Below are 19,962 nucleotides of genomic sequence, written 5' to 3' on the forward strand. Positions count from 1 at the left end.
CAGTTTATCTCACTACTGTTTTTCAAAGTCAGGAGGAAATGCGCGATGAAGAGCAGCACAAATCAGCAATCAGGAATGCAGGAATGTTGAGCCAGTGACATCTACAGAGCAAACAGTGTATTCCCAGGACCAAGGCAAACTTGCTCAGACACCAAGCACAGAGAAAGCCATGCAGAAAGCCATGCTAATGGTTATTTGCATCCTGGAGGCAAAACCCAGGCTCAAATACAATATAAAAACGGGTTGCCGAGGCTTCATGCAGCACAAAAAGCACAGAGCGCAGGCACCCTGCATGTTCACAGAGATGCGTTTCCCATTGCGGAGCACTTTAAAAGACAAAACGGCAATAATGGTAAATATATCAATGATTGTGTATTAACTAATATGACCAGAAGGAGCAAATCCAGCCTGTTTACATACTTGGGAGCAGAAGCAAAAGCTACTGGGGTGCTAGTCCAGCTGGGACACACACACCTCATGTGGAGTGGGGGCAGCAAGCTCTATGGAGAAGGGATTTATAAAGTAATTCTTTTAATATAGCTCTGACAACAGGGTCCCTCTGATCTAAACACAGAAACAGGGAAAACGGACAAGTTTGCACCAGGGTCCACCTATGTACCAAAATCTCTGCTCTGAGAGCCAGATAATCAGGATGAGGCTGGTGTCATGAAAACAGCTCTGTCCTGTTAACTTTAAATGGAATAACCCTCACTAGAATCACTGCTCAACGTTACATTTGTGTGTGAAGAGCTGCGCTGAATACAAGCTAGACAAAACTTTTTTTTGTAAAGATCAGGGGGAAAAAAGTGTCCCTCAGTTGAGATCTTTCTCCTTGATAGTATGTTTGGATGAGTCCTCCTATCTATTATTCATGGACTTTCAGCCTACCTTAGAGCTAGTGTGGAACCCAGCCTGCCTCACCAAGCCAGGCCACTCATAAAATTAGTTCTACACCATAGCGCAGGACACATTTGCAACCTCTATAAAGTTCTGATTGTATAAGTAACCATTTATAACTAGATATTCATTGGATACAACTTAAATTCTTATATCTTCAATTTCCGGATAGCTTATATCAGAAGTTATTAAACACTCTGAGTAGCTTTTTCACATAGGTCTGTGATACATAGATATTCTCATTCAAACAGTGCATACTATTAAGACTGGAAGTGCTGAACAGCAATAAAAGAAACCTCTGATTTGGATATTGTTCAAAATATTTTTCATAACTGGACTGCAATGTGTAGCAAAGGCTTCACTGCCATCTGGCCACGTGTAAAAAATGTTACATAGCAAGGAGACGGTCACATACACTTTGATCCGTAAAAAAACCCCAAAAGTCACAGAGTTATTTGACAAAATTTGGACCAGCAAACAGAAAAGTCTGCAGCTATTTTGCATAAGGAAAATTACATCAATCAGAGTGGTCAAGCCCAAGTTTTGCAACCATGAGCCCAGTGGCAGCCTTAGCCCACTGCACAAACTACAGGGGAACTGAGGGAAAGCTTTTATAGACAGGGTGGCAAAAGAGGGCAGTGAATATCAAAGTCAGAGATGGTGAAGTCATACAATTATTCTGCTCTGAGACGGGAAAACAAGACAAGTGGAGCATTGACAGGTTTCTCTATCTACAACCTCGACAAGCAGGGGAAGCAGTTGCTTCCCTTTCAGAAAGCAAATATTTCTGTCATTGCCTGACAGTTTCTGAAGGAAGGTTATTTGCAGCAGGGTGCAAGGCAGAACAGCCATGTCCGCTGCGCGACTGGGAAACGGATGGATGGATGGATGGATGGATGGATGGATGGATGGATGGATGGATGGATGGACGGACGAGGGCGGGGCGGGGGGGAGGAGGCGGCCCCTCTGAGCAGCCGTGACAGCCGAGCTCCCCCCCGACTCCGGCCCCGCTCCCCCGGTGGGCCTCGGCTCCGCCCGCCGCCCGTGCAGCCGCAATCGCGTCCCCCGGCAACACTGCGCGCCCCGCGCGGTCCGCCCGCCGCTGCCCGGCACCGCCACCACCGGGTCCCGCGGAGGCGCCCGGCGCCGGCCCGCTGGCGGAGCGGCTGAGCGGCCTCGCATGGCAGGTACACCCCGGGCAGGGCTAGAAGGGGGCGCCGCTGCCCTCCGCCTGCGCCCCACCAGTCTGCTACCGCCGGACAGCGGCGGGGAGCGCCGGGCGGCCTCACGGTAGCACGGCCCCCACACGGCGACAGCGTTATGCTGGCCCGGGGCCTCAGGCGGCTCCTGCACCTCCACGGGCGCAGTAAGGGGGCGGCGGGGACATCGGGGGGACCATACACGGCCCAGCCGCACTGCGGCCCGGCCCGGCTGCGGCCGGGGGGGGCTACGGGGCGTCCTGCCACCCGGACGGGAAGCAGCACCGCAAAGGGCCCCTCGGCAGGGCCCGGGGAGTTGGGCGCTGAGGAGGAGCCGGACGAGGCCATTCTCACTGGCGAGGGGTGGCGTGAGCGCACCGCACAGAGAGAGGCCGGGGATGGAGCAATTTCCCCCTCTGTTTCCACCTTCAGTGGGTCGGGCCGGTTTTCGCGGGCTTTTCCATTCCACACCCCCCCACACACCCCCCCCCCCCCCCCCCCCCCACCCAGCCGCTCTCTCTCGCCCTCCCGTCCCCGCACAGCGATGCCCGCCTCCGACGCCGTGTTGCAGCCGTCCCCCAGCAAGAGGCAAAAAGGCTCGGTGCCCGAGGAGCCCACCGCGCTGCTCCGCTTCACTAAGCTCTCCGAGAACGCCTTCGCCCCCTCCAAGGGCTCTGCTCGGGCTGCAGGCTACGATCTGTACAGGTGAGGGTGCCCCACGCAGGGGAGGACCCCACGGCACGACCTGGCCCGTGTCCTCTCAGGCAGAGGCGCTACGGGGCGCTCGGTGAGTCCCTCCTGAGGAAGGGCCTCTCGCCGAACGAAGCCTCCTGGGCTTGCAGAAGGGGAGGCCAGAGCTGGCCTGTTCATTAGCTCCCTTGCTCCTCCGTCTCTCTCCATTTCCAGATCTGTGGTCCAGTCATGCTGCAGCCCCAGCATCGATGCAGCTTTTGGCTAAAGGTCAGGCTTGACACATCAGCCCGAACTGCTGGTTTGCAGCAGCATTGTCTTGGTGTCTTCCTTTTGGAACAAACGGTAGCACACGTGGGCCGTCCCTGCAGCACTCATGGCTTTCTGCTTTCCTCTTGGCTGGTGGGTGCTGCCCGCCAGAGGAAGCTGTGCCATATTTTCGTTGTGTTCAGGAACTAAGCTTGTGGTTGTTTGCATAGTGCTTCGGTGATTAAATACAATGACTAGTTACATCGGAACTCCAACCTCCTCTAGCTTCCCTTTTTGAGTATCAGAACAATCGGCCTGTCTTTTTCTGCCTTCACTTACCTGACTTCCTGAAGCTTTGCCCAGCTACACTTGACACTTTTCCTTTGTATTCCTTTTGTCTTACCGAGTTTGGTTTTCTCTTGTTCCAGTGGTGCACTGTACTCCTCAAAAAAGCCTATTTCATAAAAAAGACCTTTCTGTGCATCCTAGTGCTTAAAAATAAGTTCTTTGTCAAGGCCAAGACATGCTTGCCATAAATAAGTAGAACAGTCTCGCTGTGGTATGGTTACCGCTGCCTTTCGTTAAGGCTCCAGTTGGGTAGCCTTCAGAAAGTTCTTAAGTTATGGAGAAGAAAATTTTCGATATAAATTAGTTTTTCTTTCCTTAAAATATAGTGCCTATGACTGTGTGATACCACCCATGGAAAAGGCTGTCGTGAAAACAGACATTCAAATTGCACTTCCTGCAGGATGCTATGGCCGAGTAGGTAAGTGAACAGGTTATAAAAATGCTGCAGAATCATTACAGAACAGGTTTGATGCCATCTTCACATTTAGATTCTGCCTAAAGCTTTCAGAATTAGTCTGTACATAAGAGGTGTCATGTGGCTTTGTGATTTATTAAGCTTTGTAACAGAAGTGTCTTGTGAAATACATTTGAGGTTTGGTGTATGTCAAATGACAAAAATATTATTAGCAAAGTTTTTGTATCTAAATACCACTTTATAGGCTATGCAATAGTTCATTATTTCTCTGCAGTTTCAGATTTCAAATCACAAATACCAATAGGTAATGGACATACAGAAAATATACTCCTGGATGTTTAAAAGTTAACCCTAAAGTGAGAGTACTAGTCTAGGAGAATTTGGCTACTTTCTGTGACAGAAAACTTGAGAGAACCTGTACAAAATATTTTATTATGTTTTATGCATTTATTTTCTGAGTTATGTGTCACTTCTTAAAGTAAAAAAAGCAATAGGTACTCCAGTGGAAGAGCATGGTCAGAGTTTGCCATGTCCTTTCAGCTGGAAGGAGAATGCGAGTGCATTTTGCTTATCCCAGACAAAATTTTTAAAATAAAACATTTTAGCACCTCAAAGTAGGGTGAGGTAAGTAGAAAAAAAAACCCTGCACATCATTTCATTTATCTGTGTATAACATTTCTTAGTGAATGGCTTGCCAGATATTGCTTTCCATTGTAACTTAAATGGATTGACCTAATAGTTTTTTGAGATTATTCTGAAGCAGTGGCCTCACATGGCCAAAAATAAACCAAGATTAGATAGTAGTTGTCTGCTCCAGCCGCCTTCCTTGGAGAAACCTACTCTTCAACTGGTAGTCTAAACAATTGTATGTTTATAGCGCTAAAGATTGCAATTGTATTGCAGCCCTTTGCAGCTGTTATTTTGTTTAATATATACGTTAACACTTACAGTAGTTCCTGTAAATTCATGTTTATTTTAGAAAGACTGTGAATCCAGTTCTTGCTGCCGTGGCTCTGTGCAAACACGGTACCTAAGCTATAAATATTGTGTAAGAGTTTTAAAATAAGGACATTATTATACTTATGAAAAAATTCTTGTTTTCCAGCACCGCGTTCTGGTTTAGCAGCAAAGCACTTCATAGATGTTGGTGGTAAGATTTTTGTTCCTTACAATAAAATCTTGATTGCAGAAGTGCCTTAATTTCACATTGTAATATGTTTAAAGAAATAATGCTAGCTTCACTGGTCGTCTGGCAAAAGGAGATAACTGGAAATACCTCCAAGAGCCAGGGCATTGTAATTATTTTAAAACTTGCTGAATTATAAAAATATTACTGATTTTTGAAAACAATAATCGTATGGCACTTTTGTAGGCAATGCCTAGCATTGGAGTTGTATTTTTGGATTAGGCGTTAAAGATGACTTTTTACATTCTGCTTGCTCCATTTTGAGTAAACGTCTTTGTGTGTTTCTTTTCAGTCCAGTGTAAAATCCGAATGAATTAAATCAATAACATACAGATATTCTTTTATGCAGAGAATATATAGTAGTGATATTCAAAAAGAATGATAGAAAGCACTGGAATACACCATTACTGTAGGTAGTTCTTCACTTACAGAAAATTGCTTATTAGGATGGAGAGAGCTTTAGTTTACGCTGACTGATGAAAATGTAACAACTCATGTAAAACACATGAAATTTAAACTCATAGCTTTATGCATTATTTTGCTTGAAAATTGAAAGTCTTTTGAAACGGAAATACAACCAAAATCCCACTTTGTACAAGTCTTTACAGTTGTGGGGTTTTGTTGTTCAGTACTAGCAACAGATTTGTTTTGAACAGGGTGGGGTTTTTTTAAAAGTATTTTGAGCTTTTCTTCTATTTTGATTAGAAATTCACAGTTACCTCTCCAAAAACAATTATTATAGGCATATCTATAATCATAAGCCTTCATGTAAGCCGCACTATCCTTTTCCCATATCTCTATTACTGCAACATGAAGTAAACGATGTTCAAAGTTGAATTCCAGTTTTACTGTGGGGCTGATAAGAGCACAGGCAGTTTCTCTAAGTATTGTGTTATAAAACGGCATCTACATTGCACAGAAGTTCTCACCGCTAACATTATTGTGGAGTTATTCTGAGCACAGCCGTAATCACAGCAATTCAACCAGCACTAAATGTGTATTACATTATTCTAATTGTACAAGAATACAGTTCTAAGTTAAATAAGATGTTTTCTGCCTCCTGAAGCCCCAAGCAATTCTTTTTTTTCTGGCAAGAGATTGTGGTAAAAGAACCAAAAACTACATTTCTGATGTAATGACATGAAGAAGAAGAATCTAATGGATATGTTCAAAAGTGCTGGGTGGCCAAGAGCACATTTTTTGCAAGCACATTATAATGTGAGCCATAATGGCAGTTGTCAAGAAAAGTGTGCTGAAGAGTTGAGGCCTTTTCCTCTTCTCTAGGTTTTTTTGTGTGTATGTTTTTGTTGTTGGTTTGTTGTTTGGTTCTGCCTTATCCCCTGCAACGTTAAACAAGAAACGGTGGTACTCAGCCTTTACATGCTTATAGGCTCAGCTCTAGAGGTGAGGAAGGGTGATTGTTGCATCTTTCTGATGCCAAGACAGCTAAAAAGCAAAGCAATTCCAAGTATAATTAAGAGCTTCTGCAGCACTATTTTATTCTGTGTCCTTATGGCATATCAAAGTCTGGCTGTGCCTGTGATACAGCTCTGACATCAAGATTAAAGGGGAGTGTCTGTGCCAGCTTTGTGTCATTCAGACTTCATCTTCAATAAGAATTGATTCTTGCGTGTCTGTTACTCTGAGGGTTTTAAGTGTTGCTGGGCAACACACAAAAGAGCACTAAGATGGGAATGAAAGATTCTCTACATCCCTATGACTCTCCGTAGTATACGTGGTCTACTATATCTGCTATAGCGTGGTTCTTTAAAACAACACTTCTAAACCAAATTTTTAATATTAAAAAATATATATGGTCTGTAACAGTCTTTTTAATTTGAAAGTTAAACTAGGAAATACCAGAAGGCAACCAGAAGTGCTTAGCAGGGTGACCTATTTTCAGATTCATAAAAAGCTGACAGTTGACAAAGCATGAGTAAAAACTATTATTGACAGTTAGCAGAGGACTCAAAGAACAAAACCAACCAAACAAAAAACACCAAAACAATTGTTACATAATTTAACTTGTCTTGCAGAAGTACTTTTGTCATTATGAGGGCATTATCTATTCAAGTGAGAATACCTTGCCAGAAGTCCTAAGGGTCAGGGAAAAATGGGGATCATGCAAGGTGTTCATGTTCAGAATTCACATCTGCAAGGTGTGAATGCTTTCCCAACAAGTGACAAGCCAAACTTCTGACAGAGTAAGACAGAATGTCAGGCTGCCAATTCCAGTGCATGATTTTTCCTGAAATGACTTGGATTATTTCCATTTAATACACATAATTTAGAAAAGTGCCTTAGTGCTCAGCAATGTGTATAATTATTGCAACTTGCTGTTCTGGAATAACAGAATTCAAGTAATATGTTTTGCCAGTACACCTGGTCACATAGAGTGAGTTTGTGTCCCTGTACAGAAGATCAGGTCTTCCTGGATTATATTTCCCTGTATGTTCCTGTTCCTGGATTCTCTACACTATTTGTGCTAATACCATTGTTTAAAGGTCAGGAAAGTTGTTTGACTAGATGCATTGTAAATCAGTATAGACAATTTTTGTCATTATGTAGAAATAAACTTGCTTTCTGTCAGATATGTGAAGGCAGAAAAGTTAATTTAGAATGACTTTAACTAGCCCCAGTTATTCTGTTCTATATATTTTCTTGAGATAATTCCAGCAAAAGTGTGACATGCAAGAGTTTCTTGCATGTATAAATCTAACCATACTACTTCAGTTGGTACATTTTATATGTATAAAAGCATAATCTCAATTTAAATAGAATGAGTAATCTGTAGTAATAAGTTTTGAGTATTGTGTTACATCAGAGCAGAATACCATATTATAATAGAAATAAAAATAGCCCCTGTTATGTTAAATTAGCAAATTCCGTTATTAATCTCTAATGCGTAGCAATATCTGTCCTAGCGAATGGTCTAGAAAAATGTTGTCTTAGCTGTACAGAAATACTTGAGAATAGTTTGTCAAATTAAGAATTTATCCAAAGGTCTAATGATCTTTTTATAAGCATCTATGAACATATGTACAAAAATTTACGTACCCAATATGAATTCTGGCTTTCAGCTTTCAAGCCTGATTGACTCATGTGAACAAATACACCAAAATAATGGGCAACTGACTGCAGAACTCGAGTGATGCTTAAAATTATTTGTGCTGCCATTGCAAGTTTTTTGAAGTGCATCTTTGTAGTGCATCGATGTAGCATGGACTCGGTATCCACTATTGTAAAAAACAGAGCAACCCATAGAATGGTTTGGATTGGAAGGGACCTTTACAGGTCATCTCTTCCACCCCCCTGCCACAAGTAGGGACATCTCCACCCAGCTCATGTTGCTCAGAGCCACATCCAGCCTGGCCTTGAATGTTTTCAGGGATGGGGCATCCACCACCTCCCTGGCCAACCTGGGCCAGGCTCTCAGCACTCTCATTGGAAAAAAGTTTCTTCCTTATATGTAGTCTAAATCTCCCCTCTTTTAGTTTAAAACTATTAGTCCTTGTCCTATCGCTACAGGCCTGCTAAAAAGTCTGTCCCCATCTTTCTTATTGGCCCCTTCTCAGTATTGAAAGGTTGCAATAAGGTCTCTCCGGAGCCTTCTCTTCCCCAGGCTGAACACCCCAGCTGTCAGCCTTTCCTCACCGGAGAGGAGTTTCATCCCTCTGATCATTTTTATGGCCTCCTCTGGACACGCTTCAGCAGGTCTACTAATGTGAATCAGCATTATTTAATATACTGACAACATTTATTAACTGGATATACCTCTTAATGCTTTCTTACGACAGCTGGTGTTATTGATGAGGATTACAGGGGAAATGTTGGTGTGGTACTCTTCAACTTTGGCAAGGATACTTTTGAAGGTAAGTGTTAAGCTTAGCAGAGCTTATTTTCAGCCATCTGACTCAAAATGAGAAACTAATTTTTCTTTGAAGTCCACAAAGAGTTAGAATTAGCTGATAACATTTTTCTTCTTACATATTAACACATTGCAGTATTTATGCATAATGACACTTAAGATGCCACCGTATGGCAGCGGGAGTGGGGGGAGATGCCTTGAGCTGGTACTGCTGCTGAAACTTGGCCTTAAAAGGACTAAGCACAAGTTTATCAGCCTGTATTTTTTCTGGGTCTATTAACATCTTCTTAACTAAGTTCCAAATAAATGTTTACAATTCAGTGCGTTCTGATACTCTTGAATGAGGGTTGTCTAAACTTTATATTGATTGTTCGCAGGCTTTTGAAGGAACTAATAATATTTTAACTTAATTGCAGTTAAAAAAGGGGATAGGATTGCCCAGCTCATCTGTGAACGCATTTGTTATCCTGAGCTAGAAGAAGTAGAAGTAAGTTGCCAAAAGACAATGTTTGTGCTGTTTTTAGTAATTAATAGTTTAAGATAGTTGTATATAAGCTGAAATTTCTGGAATAAATACTCTGCCTTAAAACTACTTACAGTGTTAAAACTACATAGTAACATTGCTACCTGAATAAAAATCTTGATGCTTTGCCTGCATTTACATGGATTTTTTGGGGGGTAGTTTTCAGCATTAACAGCTACTTGAGAAACTCTTCAGTATACACTAGAAACAGCTTTCTCACAATGTGGGATTTGTTGAACCTTGTACAAATGGTATTCTAAAATGTCTCTTTAAATTGTTTTGGTTTAGTTTCTCAGTTATAGCTATTGTTATGAGCAAATATACCTTTCTCTATGATATGCAATATCTGTTGTGTAGAAACAAAAGGCAAGACACTAAACCAGCTTATAATTGATGTCTTTCAGGCTCTAGATGATACAGAACGTGGCGAAGGTGGCTTTGGTTCTACTGGAAAGAACTGAAAATTATTTGAATATGCTTTTTTGTTGTTGTTTTGCTATTTCTAAATTTTCATTAGAAGGGGGATTTTAGAAGACATGAGAAAAAACTGCAAGTTTTATTCAGTTTTCTGTATCTGTCCTCCTTTCTCTTTTTACAGGCAACGACTTCATCTGCATTATGGGCAAAAGTACATGACTGATTTCATTGATTAGTTGATGGATTATTTTTGCTTTTTAGATGTTCAGCCCGCAGGAATAAGAACTCACTGTTTATGTGCTGATTATACTCTAATAAATTTAAAAGTAACTTAATTATTTGATTTTATTTTACTGACCCAAACAGAAATGGCTGATTGTTCCTTGCCAGTCTGTGTTAATATTCTGAAAGTTATCTTCCATGTAGCTCAGTATGTCATGCTGAGAGCCTATTTCATACAGAATTAGTCATAATCCAGGTATTGATGTGACTTCCCACTCTGACCCCTAAATTGGAGTAAGACAAAGATATTAAATATTGCATCTTCTGCAACCTGCCAAAATACTTGTGTTTCTGTTCAAAGCTGAAGTTCTGTCTTTGATCCTTAGCTGATCCTCAGCCAATTTTTAATCTCTCTGTTAAAAGGGCAGGCAAGACAGTGTTGGAGCTAAATAACACAACTCACGTGGAAATAACTTCTACGTAGTAAATAAATAGTATGGAATACGTTGCTGAAATATTTGTTGACAAATTCATTAAGTTTCTGTATGGAAGAAAGATTCTGAATTATTCAAGCAGTGCATGCATTGTTTTTGTCAGTTCTCTTTTGACCAGCTGACATAGAACTCTTCTGGAACCTGTCCTGAACCCCATTACTTTTTTTTACGTGTGAGAATCTTTTAAGTGACTCAAAAGCTTTCAGGTGAAAGAACATGGACACGAGAGAAGGGCCTTTTGTAGGCTGAGATGTTCCCAGCATTCTTCTCCTTGGTATTCTCAGATCATAGTAACGCTATTGGTATTAGTTTCATGTCCTTGTCTAGGGCTAACCATTTCTGGTGAAGGAGGCCAAAAATACTGCAGATTTTATACATTTTACCCCCGCCTTCTTCTCTGAGGAGTTGGAAGATAAGGTGTAATAAGACAGCATTCAGATTCCTTCAACCATAGGGTAGTCATTACATTGACTTGGCCGTGCTGAAATAATAGGTGCATTCATCTTTCACTAGGGCACAAGTCTTTCCTTCCACGTGCATGACATGCTTATCAGTCTTTTTTTTTTCCCCTCCTCACACTCTTATCACAACACTGTACTTATATCTGTACTTACATCTGTATACGCAGACTGTATAGAAGCAGGCTGAGCACACAAAACTCTATTGGAAGCAAGAAGCACATGATACCAATGAAGTGTTAAATTCATTGGAAAAGCTGATCTTGACACTAAGTTTCTTCCATTTCAAAAAGGCAATTCAATTACCAAACACTATTTGAAGATCTTAAAAGAACTATAATCCTTTCGTGTAAAGCTGTTTCTTTTTGCTGGACTGTAAGTTGAGAGCAAGCTCGCTGCCCTTCTGCTGTCCCTGCCCCCCAAAGCAAAAAACCACCAGGGGATACACTGAGGCAAGTCCTGTTGGAAAGATGCTAGAAGGTGATCTCTTGGAACAGCAAGCTACAAGAAAAATGTTCTGTTGATACCTATCATTTTCTGTACCTGTTGAAAACTCATCTAATTTCCATTTTTGAATGGAGATTCTGAGCTAGGGAATAGTATTTGCTAGAAAAAGTGCTATGTCAGATGCATGAGGAAGACACATATTTACAAATCCATGCCTGCTCTAAGTTGTCAACATACAGACCATTATCTAAGTGTCATTAGCAAAAAAGGCTCAATTGTTTTGAAAGTGGGTATAATTGAGTTCCTTTTCATTGTTTCTCAATACTTATCTAGAGAAGCGTGTCATGAGTTTAAGGTTACTGCAAGGCTTTGTCCCAGTAGGACTGTGGAAGGGTCTGACTCTGAAGCAACCCAAATGCTTTCAAGCTCACCTCTACCTCCCTGTGCATCAAACCATTGCACTAGAGTAACAAATTCTGCTAATTCCTTCTATAGTGTTGGGGTGTTTCTTCAATATGAGTAGCAAGTCTACAGAAGACAACTACTTCTAACGAGGTGTCCTGGTTTCAACCGGAATAGAGTTAATTTTCTTCCTAGTGGCTGGTGTAGTGCTGTGGTTTGAGTATGAGAATAATGTTGATAACACACTGATGGTTTAGTTGTTGCAAAGTAGTGCTTATACTAAGTTAAGGACTCTTTGGCCTCCCACACTTTGCCAGCAAGGAGGTGCACAGGGAGCTGGGAAGGGGACACAGCCAGGACAGCTGACCCAAACTGGCCAGAGGGATATTCCATACCATATGACATGACGCTCAGCATATAAACTGGAGGGAGGGGCAACCACTGCTCAGAAACTGGCTGGGTATCGGTTGATGGGTGGTGAGCAACTGCATTATGCATCACTTGTTTTACATATTCTTCTATTATTATTATTTTCCTTTTCTGTCCTATTAAACTGTCTTTATTAACCCACAAGGTTTACATTTTTTCTCTGATTCTCCCATCCCACTGGGGGAGGCGGTGAGTGAATGGCTGGGTGGTGTTTAGCTGCCCCCTGGGTTAAACCACACCACCAGGCAATGAGACTTACAGACCTATGTACTGGAAGCTCTGACGCTGATACTCACTACTGCAGACCAGGGCCCTTACTGAAACCTGTAGGAACTTTTTGTATTGGTGGTGAGCAGGGAATTCTAATAACAGAATTTATTACTTGCAGCTTCAAATTATGCTGCCTACATTGCTTCTCCCCTTAAAAAAAAGTTCCACAAGGTCATTAATATGCAAAGTAATATCCTCCAAATTATTTTAATATTCCCTTTTTCCATTGTTACCACCTGTGCTACAAAAGTATTTTATCTTGGTATCTGGCAAACATACACAGGAGGCACAGAGCAGCATCTGTTTTCTTTCCCTATAAGCCGGGCAAAGAAGGTAGACTGGCACTTCTTCAGCAAGGTTTAAATTTCCCTCTTTATAATGGTATATTTTTAGCTATAATTAGCACATTTGAGCCTGTCTTAAGCAAAAATCATCATGTCAAAAATGTTTATATTAGCAACATGATGAGAGGACTCAGAAACACATTGATCATGTTCATTACTTTATCTGAGACCTATCCTTCTGCCTAAATTAACTAGTTGCAAAGTATTTTTGTAATTCAGTGACAAACTAGCTGAATGTGCCATTGACTGAACAACATGCTTGACCAAGGAACCTCATGGGAATTTCGACACTAACAGGCATAGGTCTTCTATCTAGACAAATTCATGTCTCTAGAAGCTGTCGCTGAGGTGTGATCCCCAGAGCTCGCTACAGGTATGAAACTGAAGCGATGTAAATCTCCAAAGCAAGCCCAAAGTATAATGCTATTTGCAGAAGAATGAAAATTACATTAAATAAAAATTATGCTGGGCTGCTCTCAGTTGTCACTGAGCAGGTTCAGACAGAGCTATTTAAGTTTAGCCTGTCAGCTGCTGTTGTAGAAGGGACACATCTCCACAAGGGGCTACCTAAATCTTCAGGAATGATCTTGTGGAATGTCCTCTGTGTAGACAGACCATGGAGCTCTTATAATGGAAAATAATTTGTTGTTGAAGATGACAGTCTAGAGCAGAAACTGGCTTTTTGCCTGCAGGGAAAGGAAAAGGACATTACTAACTAACAAATTGCCTCCTTTCTTTTAGAAATTGATTCGACTTTTTACTAGCAGAGATAGATAAAATCTGGCCTTCAACCCCAGCTCAATTTGGAGGAGAATACTACCTTTGGCATTCAGATGCTTGGCTCCAGTTTCAACCCCATGGTTTGGGTTCTATTTTGAAATCGGAAAGGGTTCTATTTTCTAATTTGGACTGAAATACATAGGACAACTTGGATTTCCTTACCAAGGCAGAAACTGATAAACTGATGAGGGTCTTGAAGGAACAGGTGATCACCAGACAACTCCTATCCTTGAACTCTCCACGTACAGGCAAAAATCTTCAATTATGGTAATGATACCATTGATCTTTAGTCCCTTTCTTGGTTCCCCAAAGTATTAACCTGGTCTTTAGTGGCTGTGAATTTAAGTGCTGCTGCTTCAGTTCAGCTACAGTGACATTACTCTGTGGCATGTTAAGAATTTTTTTGATCTTTTTAACGCTTTTTAGTTGATCAGCCACTAGATGGCACTTAAAGTTTGCTTTCTTTTCCACTTTTTTCCAGAGGTATTTTTCAAAGGTCTGTTCATCTATAATTAAGAGTTGATGACTCCCATTGGGACTGTGTTGGCGGAAAGCAAGATGCAGCAATATTTGAGTGAAAGCAGGCAAAAGTATAACCATTAAAGGGGGAACAATGACTGTAATTTAAATAAGATTTGGGTGGTTGCAGTGTTTGCATAATCCCTCCTGGCATGCAAGAGCGTTAGAGAAGCCTGTGGCTTTGCTCTCCTGCTGCGTTTCAACAAAAAATGGAAAATTGTAATGAACAGCAACATTTTTCCTATCTTTCATACTCACTCTCTTCTTACTCCCCCTTCCTCCAACTCCTTGAAGTGGAACGCAGTCTACTTAAGGATTGCGTTCTAACGAAAGTAGTGTATAGTTTGGTAAACTTTACATTGGATTCTCCAAATCAGATGCCTCTGGCTGCAAGTTCAGGACATAAACTGAAACTTATTTAATACATGTTAACCCAGTAAAGGCAGGTGACATTTAGCAACCTGAATTATGTGAATTTCTATTAAGGCTCCCTAGTTTCTGTATTGGTTGCTACTCCTGTAATAGCACAGTCTAGTGTTCTTATATTTGCCTTCCCTCCCTGCCTAATTCTAATTTTTTTTTAAATACCTATCATTGTATTTTGGCTTAAAGATAGTTAACTAAGTTTCAGTATTAAGTAAACTTCTATGACCCTGCCTATTTCCTGTCCTGTCAAACCTTTCCTTGTAAGAATAACAGTGTCCTTTTATTTGGTGGAGTGTAGCATGATGTTTTTGGCAGGCCCAACATTTTTGACTTGCATAAATTTGTGACCTCAAGTGCAAGAAAAGTGAATGCTTGCTTCAGTGCCTCATGGTTTCTGCCTAAAAAGAAAAGAGTCCGCATCGCTAACCATTACCATTTCTGAAGGAAAATTATCAGCACGCTTATTCCACCTGATTGCACATGACTGCACTTGCAAAGAACCAGAAAAAAAGAAGTATTTTGCACCTACTTATATAAGGTACCAAAAGTCTGAAAATATAGGGCAGCCTGTCCTGCCTTACTGGTTTCTGGACCTGGCACACATGGCACTTCCCACTCTAACAGCTCTCTGGCAATTTCCACCTCAGTAAGGATGTGATGCTGCAAAGTGTAAATTTGGGTCTGCTGCTGGGCAAAGAATGACGCTGCATGGTTAAAGGGTGCAGGATCGGGTCTGAAGTGAATTAACGTAATTACTTTCCTAAACCTTTCCTCCGTTAACTGTGTGGTTATTTAGCTCTTCACCACTGAAGTGATGCTTTTCCCCTACTCTGTTAGAACACAGCAAGAAAGCCTCTTACCCTGCCAAGTCTGAAAACCTGACAGGTTGATTTTATAATTTGAGAGCCCTCATCCAGAAAGTAACTACTGTATCTTAATATGTAAAATATGCTTAAATAAACATATGTGAGCTGTATACGCACACTTTTTTCCCCTTAGACTTTGATGTTTTTTTCATTATGTCACAAAAAGTGTAATATTAATCATTGGCTTTTTAGGAAACATTTGTGTAGCAAATTTTGTAACAGAAATAAGTTTTGTATCAATTAATATTGCTTGTAGGCTTAATATTTAAAGCTGATATCCTTGAACTGAGGAAAGTTATCATTTTGCTACTATTGATTACAGCAAATGAATTTGTTTGTTTCAGTTCTGTAAAAGGAAAAGAAGAAAAAACAAACAGTCCTGAGTGTAGTATCTTTGGCCAGATTCTTTTAACATGAGTATTTTGTGGTTTATGGATTCCTAGTCTGAAAGGTTGTCTCCAAGTGTCCAAGACAAAATAACTATGTGTCCTAGTTGGAAGAAAACCTCCCCTTTCCTTTGCAGCTAATTGTGCCATGTCTAGCAAGCACATCAGCGTGTAGTATCCGCTTCTGCCTTGCTAACACACCTCAGTCCTGACCACAACCTTCCTGCTTGCACTCATTGGACTCTGGTCACTGCCAAATTACTGGCACCTTCCTCATGGTGCAGGACAGCAGCAAGGAACCCCACTTGTCAGGCTTTTGCAGCAGCAAACACGAATCACCAGTCTTGCCTTTGTGCACTTCCATGTAAAAGTTACTGCTGGCAGTGAGTCCAACTGTCAGATTTATGGGTAATACAAGCCATTTAAGTTCTGCAAGAGGTTATGGGTTTGTCGTCTATCCTATCCTATGAAAGTGTATCGTACCAATACATAGACTGGCAGCAGTCAAAGAAAAGGAGGAGGTCTTCAATCCTCTTCTTACCTTTCTTCTCAACTTTCTGTAGGCATTAGCAATGTGAGAAAACTGAAAAAGGAGTTGTGACAATAGCAGGAAATCATGGATCCAGCAACAGAGAACTCACTGACTACTCTGGATGTGAAGAAAACAGACAGCCGAGTCAGAACGGACTGAGCGCTCCCACTTCATCATCTTGGTGAGTTTTTTTGCTTTTAGGGTGGAGTTTTTTGTTCGGTTGGTTTTGTTTGTTTATTTTAATATTAATCATATCATTTAAACTAATAAAAGTTCTCAAGGCAAAACTGTACCAACCTTACTGCCTAGAAGACTGCTACCAAATGAGAAGCCAAACCGCTGCTCCAGGGAGGCAGCAAGGTGTGGGTATTTCTTGTCAGAACATCATCCCTCACCCAAGTGCAGCACTGTACATCTTATCATCAGTTTCTAGCTTCATGAGTAGCTTTAAAGAGGTTTTCACATTTCTGGAAGCATGACATGTGTTGTGTCCCACCCTGGGTCACCTGCACAGAGCCTCCAGACTGCTGTTCATAACTTTCCCAGATGTCAGCTGAGTAAGACTTACAGTCAAAACAGGCAACCTTTCACTACTGTATCTTGAGCAGGTGTGGGAGAAGTAGCCTCTGCTGGCATTTACTTTTTATTTGGATGACCTTCAAGATCCTTAGCAATTATGGGACAGCCCGGACTGAGCAGAAAAACACAGCTCAGGCCTTTTGGAGGAGTTTGGTTCCTACAACAGGATTCTGGATTTTCCCATCCTGTCTGCACCTTCTTGCCAACAGGACCTACCTTATTATTTTTACATCATTATTTTCTGTTAATAAAGTTGATTTTAAAACTATGAGAACTTACATTAATAACAACAATAACAAATTGGACTCCACCTCTGTCACCTGCTCCTGAAGTTTGCTATTCAGTTGTTCAGAGCATGTGTTGAAGGCACGGCTATGTATGTATTAAAGCCTGCAAGTGATCACTGATGCCAGAACTTCCTACAAGCTAAATGAAAAAATTATTGCTAATTTGCAATCGTTCAAATAAATGTTGAGTAGCTGCCAAAACAATAGAACAGTTGGGTGAGGAGAGGAATAGGCTGGCACTTGGGCAAAGCCACAGCTGTAATTGTTTGAAAGAGTCAACTTTATCCCAGCATTGGGCTGGTGCACAGCATGCACTGATAAAGCCCAGCAAAGGGGTTACTCCTCCAGCTTCCATTATATTTGAACTGTTGGAGGACACACAGTGCCTCTAGAGCCACAAATCAGCAAAAATAATGCAACACTGAAACCAGAGCTGTCTGGCTGTGGTAAGATTCTTAAACCTTACACTATGTTGTTGGTACTAACCCAGGTTAGGAATGAAACAGGTTTATTACAAATACTGTGACTGTGCAAATAGAGTAGATGTGGAGAAAACTAAGGCTTAACTCATGATCCCTTAGGGTCTCCCTGGATGGCATCTTTTCCTCTCATGCCTTTGCTCATTGATCTCTACCTTCTGCTTTGACAAACTTTCATTTTCCCAGTGTGCTAGCAGGCAACGGTAGGAATGGTTAAATAGCTGAAGGAGTCATGTGAAACTTGCTCACTTCTCATAACAGTAGATAAATAATTTAAGCTCTGTTTAACTGATGTAAAGGAAAAGTGCTTACAAATTAGGCATCAGAACCAAAATTAGACCTAAGAGCAAAACTCCTGGTTTAGTACTTCAAAGCACATGCCAATAGCCCAGGGAAAACCCTTTTGTTACAACTTCATCAGAAGTCCGTTAAGTTGCCTCTTCTGCTGCTCTCTAAAGATAAAGTACTCACTTTAAAGATAAAGGTCTCACTGGCCTGTGCATGTTCCTGAGGTCTGGTGCTGTAGCTGGCAAAGCTGTATTATATTCCTGCATTACACAGAGCACTGCACAAATGCTAAACAAAAGAAAATGACATCCAACTGCTAACAAAGACATGTTGGGTATTCAGATTCCCCCCCTTCCTCACAGCCAAAGTGGCAGTCAGACAAAGGCTTCTTCTGAATCCTTGCTCATTGTGCGAAACACAACTCGGTCACAAAACGGTACTAATCATGGCCTTCCATAGCTATACAGCTAAGATTTTTAAAGTTATCCTGCATGCTAAATACAATTTTCAGTGGCTAAGAACTGTGAAACCAATACAGCCCAAGGTCAAACAGGGCATTCATATATTGGGCCAGAAGCATTTCCTTGGAAGAGATCAAGATGTCAGAAAGTTATGATTGACCAACAGTGGATGCCTGAGGGATTAGAATGAGAACATTTGGCAGTCTTAAATCAATCGCTGTCAAGAGTCCTCTATCTATAAATGCAGTTGTTTTTAGTAAACATCTGTTGAGTGTTTTTAGTTCACCTAAAGAAAACATGTTGCAATTAATTTTTATGGGTTTCTGGGACATCAGATCACTAATTGCCAAAGAACTTCAACACAATTAAAAGGAGCAGGAGTCAGCAGAACACTTCAAACACTAGTAAGGGCAAATTTGGAATGTTTGCCAAATGAAATAGAATTGTTCAGCATTTGTGTGCTACTTACTACTGAAAAATGATAAAATCTGTGTAAGGAATAATTACTGAAAGAGACAGCTGTGGGGTGGGACACACTGTTAGCCTCATATGATCTGTATAGAAGAAGTGATTAATATAGAATTACATCTGAGATACAGTATAGCCTCAGGGTCCTTCTCTCAGAGTTCCTTTTCTCCATCAAAATGAAATTTAGAATTCTTCTGTTATTTCACAGACTCAAAGTTATTCCTAAGGGCAAGAACTAGTCAGCTATGTCGTAGTCTCCCCAGGGAAGCTGTGGAAACCCCTTTGGCTCGATGCAGACAAAGAAGGGAAAAAGCACACCACAGAGAACAATCCTGCATTGGCTGATGGGTTGAGTAGATGACCTAACGGGTCTTTTCCATCTATAATTTTATTCTGCGGCTTTGATGCTGAAGGCCCTGTTGACATCCACATTGCTGTTGCTTTCCTGGAAGCTTTAATAAAGATCTGGTTTGGAACTCAGAATAGCTAACACCACTGAGCAAATAACTCTACTATGAGGTGACAGGCTACAAGAATGCCAATGGGAACATGCCCCATCATGCGAGTTGGGTTTATTCCGGCCCTTAACACCAGAATTCCCTGAAACACTTGCATCAATATATAGTAACTGCAATGGATGTCAGCATGCTGCTTGCTTCAAAGCAGAAGAAATACAGTGGATAACCACTTACTGTACTGTTTACCCAAGATATTGTTTGGATTTATAAATTTCTATGTCTGGCCCGGTCTGAAGACTTTAGTTCATTAGGAGATGCAGGAATTCATCTAGAAATCTTCAGACAGCAACATGTGTCAGTATTTCTTCTCTATTTCTCACCTGGTCTGTTACCATCAGAAGCCTACTTCCTCTTCACTACAGCACATCCTTACGTTAAGATTGGTACAAGCTCACAAGAGCCACTCTGTCACATCTATTCTTCAGTTGAAACACCAGACTTTCTGCTTTACCCTGTTGCCACTGGAGTGACAAAGGCAAACACAACTACAGTTATTCCTCAAAGTACAACATGAA

General features: G+C 41.2%; 1 protein-coding gene across 2 annotated transcripts; it reads left to right on the forward strand.

Moving 5' to 3' along the window:
• Positions 1 to 1,893: 1,893 nt before the first annotated feature.
• Positions 1,894 to 10,127, forward strand: DUT (deoxyuridine triphosphatase). 2 transcript variants are annotated; one of them, XM_065075905.1, is made up of 7 exons: positions 1,894 to 2,084; positions 2,639 to 2,801; positions 3,710 to 3,801; positions 4,904 to 4,948; positions 8,782 to 8,856; positions 9,269 to 9,339; positions 9,780 to 10,127. In XM_065075905.1, the coding sequence occupies exons 1-7, from the start codon at positions 2,078 to 2,080 to the stop codon at positions 9,834 to 9,836; spliced, it is 510 nt and encodes a 169-aa protein (XP_064931977.1). In that variant the 5' UTR covers positions 1,894 to 2,077; the 3' UTR covers positions 9,837 to 10,127. The 2 variants fall into 2 exon arrangements, with proteins under 2 accessions (XP_064931977.1, XP_064931976.1); XM_065075904.1 differs by lacking the exon at positions 1,894 to 2,084 and adding an exon at positions 2,099 to 2,263.
• Positions 10,128 to 19,962: the final 9,835 nt, after the last annotated feature.

This window comes from Columba livia, chromosome 11, assembly GCF_036013475.1.
Source record: "Columba livia isolate bColLiv1 breed racing homer chromosome 11, bColLiv1.pat.W.v2, whole genome shotgun sequence".
NCBI lineage: Eukaryota > Metazoa > Chordata > Aves > Columbiformes > Columbidae > Columba > Columba livia.